Here is a 12,018-nt window from a genome sequence, read left to right as displayed (position 1 = left end):
GCTCACATGGGAATACGGGACACTGAGTAAGACAAAGATTTCTACAGACTACAGTATTACTAGATCAAACTTGTGGTTCTCTTTGACATGAGTGCACATGACTTTTATATTAGTATTTGGGGAGTGTACTTTACAATATTACAAGGCAAACGAAGAAAAAATGTTGTACTGTGAAGTCCTCCTTTTGATAAGAAAAACTTCAGAGCTAATCTGCAAAACTCTCCCTCCAAGCACATTCATCCACAAATACCACACATCCCTCCCAACAAGTTACATCTGAGAGACAAGCTTGAGTATGCCTCTCATTAGAACCACTGACTGAAAAATCCCACTTCCTTTAATCTTCTTTGCATTTAGGCTTTAGTTTCAAAAGCCTTTGGGCCTTAAATTCTAAGTAATGACAAAGTCTACATTGTTACCTACCAACTAAACTCCATTCAAAGCTCATAATACATCATATAATGTACAAAAAATTAAATTGTTAGTCTGCTTTTTCCCCAACTGCCAGTCATCTCACAAGTAACATTTTGAGAAGGGAAACCTATTCTCACTCATTCTAGTTATCTTTATTCTAAGACATTGCAAGTTACCATACCAAAAGATGAGAAATTATTGTCATAAACATTAAGATAGATTCCAGTCAAACGCCCTGCAAACGTCTTCCATTCGGTCTCCCCCATGCATTGTATGATCTTGCAACAGAATGAACTGTCATTTGCAGGGGAAGGGGAGGAAGAAAAAAAAAGCATCTGAGTCCAGTTAAACAATCTTTCAGAGACTGCTGGGTCTACATAAACCAGACCAGCTCATTCTGAGAAGATGAAAGGAAGATGAGGCAACATTCTGGAAGAATGAAGCAGTTACCCAGGAAAAAAAACAGCTCCAGAAAAAGGCAGGTGAAGATACAAACAATGCTGGGAAAAATATAGACAAAGTGGTTGAGGTAATAGCTTTTACTGGACCAACTTCTGTCGGTGAGAAGAACATGCTTTCAAGCTACACAGAGCTCTTCTTCAGGTTTGGAAAAGGAACTTAGGGTGTCATAGCTAAATACAAGGTAGAACAGATAGTTTAGTATAAGAAGTTAGCACATATTCTAAGGGACCATTCAAGGTGAAGTGGCCTTTAACATCCTTGTAGTCATAGGACAAAAAGAAGGGTTAGTGGATTACAGATTGTTGTAATAAGCCATAAATCCAGTGTCTTTATTAAGACCATGATTTTTAGTGTCTAGCAAACTTATGAATTTGAGCTTTCAGTTCATCTTCTGAAAGTGTTGTGCAGGTTTCCTTGGAGCATGGGGACTGATAGGGCAGATATAGAGTGATTGCTTTGTGAAAACAGGCTATTTTTGTCTTATCATTTCCTGTGTGCACCTGGATAATAACCCACATAGTTATTATTGGGGCATTTAGTGCATTGGATGAGGTATACCACATGTTAGGCATGTGTAGGACCCACAGATCTTGAAAGGTGTGTCGTGGGGGCTGGTGATCATTGTAGCAGTGGAGATATGTTGAAGAAAAAGATACTGAGCTTGGGGACAGCTGGATGCAGGCTGGGGCTTACCTCCCCAGGATTCTGTAGACTTGCCATAGAGAAAAGAGAACTGCTCTCCTCCCCAATCCCACTTTTCTATGTTGGTCAGGGTATCTTGGCCCACCAGATGATAGCTTGGAGACAGACCTCCCTGAACTTATCCACAAGGCCCCTACCCTGATCATACTTAAGTCTCTTGAGAGCCTAACTATGGCTTTAGTTGACTTGCATAAAAATTCCTATTTATTATTTCACTTTGCTTTAACCTCCATCTACTGATCTGTCTGTATTTTTCTGTCCTTAGCCGCTCTCAGGCTATGTCTCGTTTTGAATGTCTGGAAAGTGCACAGCTCATTAAGGACGCTCCTGTAAAAATAATTTGTTGTGACAAAATATTTCCACAAAACTAAAGTCCTTAAAATATCAGACACACAAATATTCATTCAGGTGGAGTGGAGTAAACACAGCTATATTTTGCAAAAAAATTGATTCTCTGGACAAATTAATACATTGGCTGAAGCTAGAGTGTATCAGTCTGTGCACTAAGAAAAGGAGTACTTGTGGCACCTTAGAGACTAACAAATTTATTAGAGCATAAGCTTTCGTGAGCTACAGCTCACTTATGAGTCTGTGCACTAACAATGATCACTTTCAGTGCCAAGAGAATATGAAACGCTATCAAATCCAGGCAGTAGTAGTAACATCCACTTTGCATATGGGGGAAGTAACATCCACGTTTGTAAATGATGGCACCAGGGAAAGGCTCTGGAAAATCAGGCCCAGAGCGTTTAAACAAATTGTTACATTGCATGAGTGGGGGAGCTAAGGGCCTTCTAAAGGATATCCATGTGTGGGGCCAAAGTCTGAATCTGTTACTCAAGTTGAAAATACCTTACTCACTGTGTATGAATGAAGTCAGTGAGCCAGATCCACCAGTTCCTCAGTAGCACCCATCAGCCAGACAGTTGCCTTAAAGGGACGGCCGAGGATTAGCCAGTGGTGCAGAGCTGACTCTTTCATTCCTCCTTCTTCCAGGTATGGGACAGTTAAGGGCAAGGAGGAATTGGGGCAGAATGCCCTTATGCTGTTTTAAACTATGCTGGGGACCAATCCAGCCACTAGCCTTGGGAAAGCTAAAAGGTGATTCACAAGTGAATATAAGCTCTTCACTGCTGGAGATCTACTCCACAGCACTCTTTAAGAAATAAGGTGCTATTACATCAGAGTAAGAATGTCAGAATCTGTCCCTACATGATCACTCAGAAAGATGTTTATAGTTGTTGAATAGATCCTCATCACTGTGGAATCCAAAGAGCCAGATTCTTAGCTGGTGTAAACTGGCCTCAATGGAACTATGCTGATTTACACCAGCTGATAGTCTGACCTGTACCAAATAACTGGATTTAACAGTATTGTGCTATCATGGAATATTTATTTAAACATTCCAAACTATTTAATACAACAGGAATCAGTTTCTGAAATATGAAATTTGTGATTTGAAATAATACTCCTACCGATAAAAATAGTCATTTGTCCACACTATGATGTGAAGCGCTACAGCTTAATACAAGAAAATTCCGTAGTATACTACCAAACATTTTGTTTGTTCTATAATGGCTGGTAGGCTTTGGTAGGCAAAACTAACTCTATAAGGCTAGATATATCTAACGAATACTAACATAGCACAGTATGATGATGTGAGTATGCAAACTAAGAGCTGTGTTTTTTCCTTTTACAGAGAAAATTCGACATGCTCCATTTCATAACTTTGTGAGAACAAGATTAACATTCAGCATTGCTTACAGGAACGTTTTCAGTGGATTGTCATATATGCCATTTACTAACCATTCACCTGAAGGATGTGGGTCTGATACAGCTCTTCATAGCCGTAGGCGTGACAGGTGTAATTGCCCATGTGAATAGTTGTTACCTTGGTGATGTAGAGGGAATCATCTTCTCCAAAATCCTATAGGTAACCAAAGACAAGAAAGAGGCTTTATTTAGCAAATTTATTTTAAACGTCACTCAAGACTAGGCTATCTTTTTCAGCTTGCTTTGATAGGATCTCAACTTGGCAACACAGCTTGAATTTTCAGTAGTAAATTTCAGAATGCATAAATCAGTATGTGGGAGGAAATGAGTGACAATTTAAGAGTAAGGTGATGCAACTAAAGTAATTCAATTGAGCGTGAACTTTTTTGCTTAGTGTTAACAGGATGCTCGATGCTTGTAAAAAGATGACAGTCTCCAGCCATCTATCAGTAATTTATAGTGGAATTTAATATCTGTCTACTAAGGTTATAAAGCAAGCTCTAACTTCTGGGTGAGTTAAAGACTGTTTGGATGTATGCTGATCGCTAACACAGTGCATCTTGACCTAGAGTCTCGATGAGAAAGAACTGAAACCATCAGTTACCTATAAGACACCTCATATCAAAAAGGATTTTAAAAACAGCCTAGTTAGGAGGTAAGGAGAAAGAGCATTTCTTTAAAAAATGTTTTGATTTTTTTAATTGGTTATGTGCCTTTCCCTAGCTCTCATCTGCAGCAGCTTTACTTATATTTTCTCCATGTGTAAGTTAAAATGAAAGTTATTCCAGAGAATTCTTATGGCTTTGTTGCTAGGTTTGGGTATCTGAATATTTTGCCCTTGTGCTCTGCTTATCAAGTTATTGCAAGTGATCCCAAACAGGACTATACTGGGGAATAACATACACAGCAGCTTCTTTTCTCTTTTCATTAGCATTCAGACTTCTGATGCTCTAAAATGTTTACACTTTTATGCAAAACCCAGAAGGAAACACTTAAAAACCCCATAGTTAATTAGCTCAAAGAATGATTTTTCCTTAATTAGCTCAATGCATGAAGCATGCTAAATGAAATCCTTTGCAGAATTTCGCTGGAAAAGTACAGTAAAATTTCATGCTATGTAATAAGAGGAATACAAAATAAATACAACAGGATGAATAATAAACAGGGATGCAAAATTACTCCACTGGTTAAAACCCAAGAATGTTTGACCAAACTCCAAGTGTGGATGGAGGAAGGAAAGCTGCATATGCAATGTGCAACAGGAAAATCCCTACAGGAAGTTTTATCGGTTATGCCACCTTTTAAAATACTCCCATTCAGAATAAAATACAGTCCATCTGGTTTGTTTGATATGATCTTGAAAACATACAAAATTCAGTTAAGGGGCCAAATTCTGAGTTACATGCATCAAACCCTCATATAAGTGAGAATAGTGGAAATCTGTGTAGGCCAAAATGTGTGTCTTTGTTCAGGACTAGTAGAGAAAGTTTCCATGGGGATGGGACAGATGCATCCAATGCTGCCCCCAATCCACAGGCCTGGAGGTACTGAGGGAAGCTAAGGTCTTGCAGTCAGCAGACTTTACCCTGAGCAAGCCCTTTATCCAGATCCTTCCAGCCACAATTACTGGGCAGGAGGGCTCTATCATCTCCCATTGCAGGACTGCCAACCCCCAAGTGTTTCAAAAATTGAGTCAGGACCTCCTACCCTCCTTCAGTCATGAGACTGGTTTTAAAATAATGAGATTTATTTTGTCTTCTGGTTTATTTGTCTTTTTTTATTTGTCTTCTGGTTTCTGAGCCACTAAGGTTCCCTTTTCAGAGTAGCAGCCGTGTTAGTCTGTATTCGCAAAAAGAAAAGGAGTACTTGTGGCACGTTAGAGACTAACAAATTTATTAGAGCATAAGCTTTCATGAGCTACAGCTCACTTCATCGGATGCATTTGGTGGAAAAAACAGAGGGGAGATTTATATACACACACAGAGAACATGAAACAATGGGTTTATCATACACACTGTAAGGAGAGTGATCACTTAAGATAAGCCATCACCAGCAGCAGGGGGGGGAAAGGAGGAAAACCTTTCATGGTGACAAGCAAGGTAGGCTAATTCCAGCAGTTAACAAGAATATCTGAGAAACAGTGGGGGGTGGGGTGGGGGGGGGGAGAAATAACATGGGGAAATAGTTTTACTTTGTGTAATGACTCATCCATTCCCAGTCTCTATTCAAGCCTAAATTAATTGTATCCAGTTTGCAAATTAATTCCAATTCAGCAGTCTCTCGTTGGAGTCTGTTTTTGAAGCTTTTTTGTTGAAGGATAGCCACTCTTAGGTCTGTAATCGAGTGACCAAAGAGATTGAAGTGTTCTCCAACTGGTTTTTGAATGTTATAATTCTTGACGTCTGATTTGTGTCCATTCATTTTTTTACGTTGAGACTGTCCAGTTTGGCCAATGTACATAGCAGAGGGGCATTGCTGGCACATGATGGCATATATCACATTGGTAGATGCGCAGGTGAACGAGCCTCTGATAGTGTGGCTGATGTGATTAGGCCCTATGATGGTATCCCCTGAATAGATATGTGGACAGAGTTGGCAACGGGCTTTGTTGCAAGGATAGGTTCCTGGGTTAGTGGTTCTGTTGTGTGGTGTGTGGTTGCTGGTGAGTATTTGCTTCAGATTGGGGGGCTGTCTGTAAGCAAGGACTGGTCTGTCTCCCAAGATCTGTGAGAGTGATGGGTCGTCCTTCAGGATAGGTTGTAGATCCTTGATGATGCATTGGAGAGGTTTTAGTTGGGGGCTGAAGGTGATGGCTAGTGGCGTTCTGTTATTTTCTTTGTTAGGCCTGTCCTGTAGTAGGTGACTTCTGGGTACTCTTCTGGCTCTGTCAATCTGTTTCTTCACTTCAGCAGGTGGGTATTGTAGTTGTAGGAATGCATGATAGAGATCTTGTAGGTGTTTGTCTCTGTCTGAGGGGTTGGAGCAAATGCGGTTATATCGTAGAGCTTGGCTGTAGACAATGGATCGAGTGGTATGATCTGGATGAAAGCTAGAGGCATGTAGGTAGAAATAGTGGTCAGTAGGTTTCCGATATAGGGTGGTGTTTATGTGACCATCGCTTATTAGCACCGTAGTGTCCAGGAAGTGGATCTCTTGTGTGGACTGGTCCAGGCTGAGGTTGATGGTGGGATGGAAATTGTTGAAATCCTGGTGGAATTCCTCAAGGGCTTCTTTTCCATGGGTCCAGATGATGAAGATGTCATCAATGTAGCGCAAGTAGAGTAGGGGCATTAGGGGACGAGAGCTGAGGAAGCGTTGTTCTAAGTCAGCCATAAAAATGTTGGCATACTGTGGGGCCATGCGGGTACTCATCGCAGTGCCGCTGATTTGAAGGTATACATTGTCCCCAAATGTGAAATAGTTATGGGTGAGGACAAAGTCACAAAGTTCAGCCACCAGGTTAGCCATGACATTATCGGGGATACTGTTGCTGACGGCTTGTAGTCCATCTTTGTGTGGAAGGTTCCCTTGCTTCATGTTATAAAGATTTTTGTCTGCAACCATGAGGGTTAGAAACTGACTTTATTAAAATATGGAAGCTGAAATTCTCATTCAATCTCTTGATTCCAGAAGCTGGGGCTTAAATAAAAATATTGCTAACTGACTCTTTTAAATCTCTGTCCCTGAACCACACCAGGCATCAAAGAGGGTACACTATCAATCCAGGGCAGACCATGAGTGGGTAGAAAAGGTGGCCCTGGAGCTCTGTTTTGTACACGTTACAAGATGGAATAAGGAAGTGCCTGAAGCATGAGTGGAGCTTGCCAGTGGGACTAACATGCCCCTTCATCCCAGATCATACTCTTTGATGCCTACAACATCACAGGTGGCAGAAATAACTACGGACATGGCTACTGTTGTTTCTGCTAGCATGACCTTAGCACATAAATTTATGGTTTTGCCAATGCTTCTTTACAAAGTTGTGTGTCCCCTTCAATTTTTGGTCTGCCTTCAAACATTTACTCAGAATTTGGCACTAAGGGTGAAATCCAAGCCACAGTGAAGTCAATGAGAGTTTTGCCATTGACTGCAATGGTGCCAGAATTTCACCCTAAGAGTTTAAAATGTATAGCCTGATCTATTGGAAATAGCTAACAGAAAGTTAGGGCCTGAACTTGCAAATGCTACTAAGCATAGTGCATTGATCATTCCCACTGAGCTCAATCACTCTTCTATCATAAATCTGTATTCAGGGAAAAATGTCCGTCTAACAATATAACATGCAAGATACAACTCAGAAAATTGTACTGCACGACTCCTGGAAACTAGGCCAAAACTTGCATTTGTATTGAAGCAAAGATCTGTCTTAGGGCACAGCTACACTAGAGTTTACAGCAGCACAGCTGCACCGATGCATTTCAGCCGCTGTAAGATCTCTAATGTAACCGCCCTAAGCCATTGGGAAAGAGCTCTCCTGGCCTGCTTAACTACTTCAGCCTCCATGAGCGGCAGAAGCTATGTCAGTAGGAGAAGCTCTCCCACCGACATAGCGCTGTCTACACCGGCACTTACGTTGGTGTAACTTACGTCACTCAGGGGGCTGACTTAGTCATAAGTTATACTGATGTACATTGTAGGGTAGATATAGCCTTTGGTAATCAACGTGCTGAGACTTTCTAAGGTAAAGGGCAAACTCAGGCCACAGATCTAAAGGACAGAAGTAAATCTATATAAAATAGATTCAAATTCTTCCTCTGAATCTGGCAGAAAGAAGATTTGAATCCACATCTGTTACCTCTCCCAAGTGAGTGCCCAAACTACCAGGCTTATGAGTCATTCTCTCTCTTGTTGGCTCAATGAATATTCATGTATTTATACAATGTAGAACGGCTTCAACAGGCGACACTGACAGCTAGCTACCTCAAAATAGACTATAGCTTGGTGGTTTGGGCCCTCACCAGAGAAGGGGGAGATCTGAGTTCAAGTCCTTGCTCCAGAGTGGGAATTCAAACCTATGTCCCTTGAATTACAGGCAGGTATCTTAACCACTGGGGTAAAGGTTATAAGGACACACAGAAATACATACACCAAATATTTTCTGGTTTTTCAGATTGCTGGCCAAACGGAAAAAAATCAACCATTCACTCAGCTCCAGGTGGCAACCATGTTAATAAAAAAAAAAAATTGCACCAGATAAGCAAACTGCATATTATACGGGATATTTAACATTTTGAAAGCTAATCCTAGGTGCAGCTCAGATTGAGTTTTGATCAATAAAAGTAAGATGGCTACTTTTATGGAATGATTTATATGAAGTTATAGAAAAACAAAACAATAAAATCTTTCTTTCAAGTGTTGCTTCCTTATAGACATTGCTGAATAATGTTTGAAACGCTTGGTTGGTGCTCTGTAATTGTCTTTTTTATGGATGATATATTTTCTCTGATGCATACAAATATATTAGTACAAGCAAAGATCCTTCCAAAAACAAACAGATGCAAGATTATACTATTATTCCTCTCCTGTAATATATTGTTCCTCTAAGAAAAGCTTTTTTAAAAGCTATTTTCTGATTCTTAAAAAAGAAGTTTATCAAATATGATTGAGATAATACCATATTTTAATGTCAAACATAGAGGGGTAATATTTGCAGTGTGTAGGCAGTTATGCATATATAGTAAATCCCCATGACTGAAGATAAGAGCATTACTAGGATGACCGATATCAAAACCTGGGATTATTACATTCTATCCCAATCCTGTATATTGTCTACAGAAAGAACATTGTATTTTTGTGACATTAATGACTGTTTTTTCCTTTTTGCATATTATGGTTTTCTCTGTTTTTTCCCTATGGACCCTATCAGTTAATATATCAGAATTTTACATTTACGTATACACATTGTAACAAACTGGGAAATATCTGTACCATTTATGAATATGATGCATAAATTTGCTATGGAGTTAGACCAAAAGGGGTTGTTAAAAGAACAAAGGAAGAAAGATAAAATAATGGCCTAGATAAGGAGCATGCCCACAAACACTCTAGCAGACTTACATCCATGAAGAGGTGACTACAGCATTTTGCCAAGTCTGAGAAAAGAGAGATCAAGGGAACTAAACCATTACAGGACCCAAGGCTTAGAAAAGGGAAGGCATATGGGTGAGCTAAGAAAGGCTGCCCACGAACTGCCAGTGAGAGCTAGGGTGACCACCTGCCCCGAATTGGGCGTGACAGTCCTGAAATGCAGAGTTGAAGTCCCATTCCCAAGCTGAATTATTGCAGATTTCCTGTGGCTCCACTCTACACCTTCCTGAGGCTCTTCCTGTTGTGGGGGGCTGAGGTGGGTCTTATTCTTTCCCCCTCCCCTGCAAGAAGGCCTCCCCCCACTCCTCCTCTCTCTCTGGGGCTCCATGCCCATCCAGGCCAAAAGCTGAAGCTGGGCAGTACTAAGAGACACTAAGGGAACCCGGGCTGTTGTGGGGAGCCCTGGGGGGGGGAGGGGGGGAGACACAGGCCAGGGGCTGCTCTTGGGCCCCCCAGCCCCCGCCTAGGGCAGGTGAAGGGTCCAGGACTCCCCACAGAGGGACAGGGTCGCTGAGTGGCTCTTAGCACGGCCTGGCTCTGGATTTCAACCTGGCCAGGGAGTGGGACCTTAGAGGGAAGAGGAGGAGCAGGGGCAAAGCCTTGGGGAGAGGTGGGGGTTGGGGGCTCCAGGGGAAAGAGGAGGTGCGAGGGGGCAGGGGGTCTTGCATGTGTCCTGCTTTTGCCTTTTGAAAAGGTGGTCACTCTAGTTGCGAGCACACAGCTCACAAGGCAACACACAGACAGAGAACATGCTGCAAGCAGGACAGTCTGCTTCTCCCAGCCAGACATGGAGCTTGGCTGACCTGAGGGGAACTTATAGAAGCTGTTAGGAAAGATTAAAGTGTAACTAAGACTAATGTATATAGATCTCTTATTGTTTTTACCCTTTGCTTTGTGCGCTTGGACCTCTTGGGGGAATGAATAAATAATGCTTTGCTTTGAAGAGACATTTTCTGAGTCACTTTATTCAGCTCACAGGTCTCCGAAGTGAAAGGGCTTACAGGTGCTTAACACAGTTGGGCCTGTTGCTTTATCATGGTTGAGAAACAGGGGGGACTACTTCCCAGAGAGCCTGTCTAAGAGTGTCTGGACTGCATGGTTCCAGCAATGAGGTACAGGAAACCAAGCACCTAAGGGGGTCTAAGGTGCCATTTGCCCTAGAACTGTGATATGCATGCATACACCCACCCACACTATCTCAGAAGAACATTATGTAGGTTGAAAAGTCAAGCATTGAAAGTTAGGTAATGCCAGAATTAAAGTTGCCTTTGTATGTGGTACAATCTAATAATCTCATTATAAAACAACTGTTAAATGTTTTAGTAAAAATCCTTGTTTTTCAGCAGGTTCATGACTGATAAGTTCAAGCAGTGACAGAGAGCAAACTGTCTTATTCTACAGCCTGTATCACTTTTCCCCTCTTTGAAATAAAAAATGCTGTACTTCCTTGTGAGTATCATTTACATTTTGCAGGGACCCTTCAAAAAAAGGATTGATAATTCACTCTCTGGATACATTAAACTTTGCAAAATTAAAAGCCAGTGTTTTAAATTGATCAGAGCCTGCTATTATATTTAGCAATCTTAAAGTCATGACCATATACAGTTAATTTTAAAACAAAACTACTCTAGACAAATGACACATGCCTTTTCTGTGTTCCATTTCCCTTCCATCTGTACTGATTACCAAGATTTTGCATGTTTATTTATCCTACTTCTCCTTCCCAATGTGTTCATTGACATCACGATCTGCTAAGGTTCTGATACACCACATTTAAAGAAGTGTAAACTTTTGTTTGTAAATCCAGGTCACATTTTGCCTCAGGTGAAACAATTTAATTCACAACCCAATATGTGATTGTAATGTCACAAGTCCTGTACTGTTACATAACTAAATGAATGAAGCTGAGAGAAAGGGAATGAGTAGCACACTTTGACTCATTGGGTTCAATCCCCAGTGTGCCCCAGCTTTCTGCTTGTGCACCTAAGAGCAGGTGGAAGGTTCAAAGGAGGCATTGATGTTTTTCTGGCTTCCAGTCCTGGAGGGCAGTTTGGCCCACAGTGCATATTAGAATAGGCTCACAGCTGCTTAACGTGTGTGTACCTCTGACACTGAGGTGGGAGGACTGGGTGACGTAGAACCAGCTACACCGACTCTGTGTTACCTAAGAAAGCTTGAACAGTACACAAGGGGGAATGCCCAGCTGCTCTTCTAGGGTAGGTTTGAGGTCCCTTTGCCCTGCCAGAGTGATGCAAAGGGCAATTAGCACATATTAAGATCATGTGTATTTTATAGAATGATTTGTAATTGTTTAAGCAAAAATAATTTGACTTTAAAAAATAAAAAGGAAGAAATAATGGAAAAACAACAGCCCAGTGCCATGAGTGAAAGCATTCTTTCTGTGCAGGGCTAGTACCAGCTAATTTTTAATTTTCAAAGATAAACTTGTGCAATCCCAAGTATCTACTTTGTTGAACAAATACTCTGAGTATGTACAAACTGGTCTCTTTCTGTAAGCAAATAGCCAGGTAGAAGCTAACAGCTAATCTGGCTGCACATCCTTAGTATCATCATGTGCAA

At 41.2% G+C, this 12,018-nt stretch overlaps 1 protein-coding gene across 4 annotated transcripts in view; it reads right to left on the bottom strand.

Moving 5' to 3' along the window:
* The window catches only part of FSTL4 (follistatin like 4), a 493,379-nt gene that overhangs the window by 39,549 nt on the left and 441,812 nt on the right, over nt 1-12,018 (bottom strand). For all 4 annotated transcript variants that reach the window (XM_043490835.1, XM_038414976.2, XM_038414979.2 and 1 more), the window contains one exon: nt 3,385-3,505. In XM_043490835.1, coding sequence (XP_043346770.1) covers nt 3,385-3,505 — 121 coding nt within the window. The remainder of the gene's footprint in view (nt 1-3,384; nt 3,506-12,018) is intronic.

This window comes from Dermochelys coriacea, chromosome 8 (assembly GCF_009764565.3).
Source record: "Dermochelys coriacea isolate rDerCor1 chromosome 8, rDerCor1.pri.v4, whole genome shotgun sequence".
Classification (NCBI taxonomy): domain Eukaryota; kingdom Metazoa; phylum Chordata; order Testudines; family Dermochelyidae; genus Dermochelys; species Dermochelys coriacea.
Note: the sequence above shows the minus strand (reverse complement) of the source record. Positions and strands in the feature narration are given on the sequence as shown.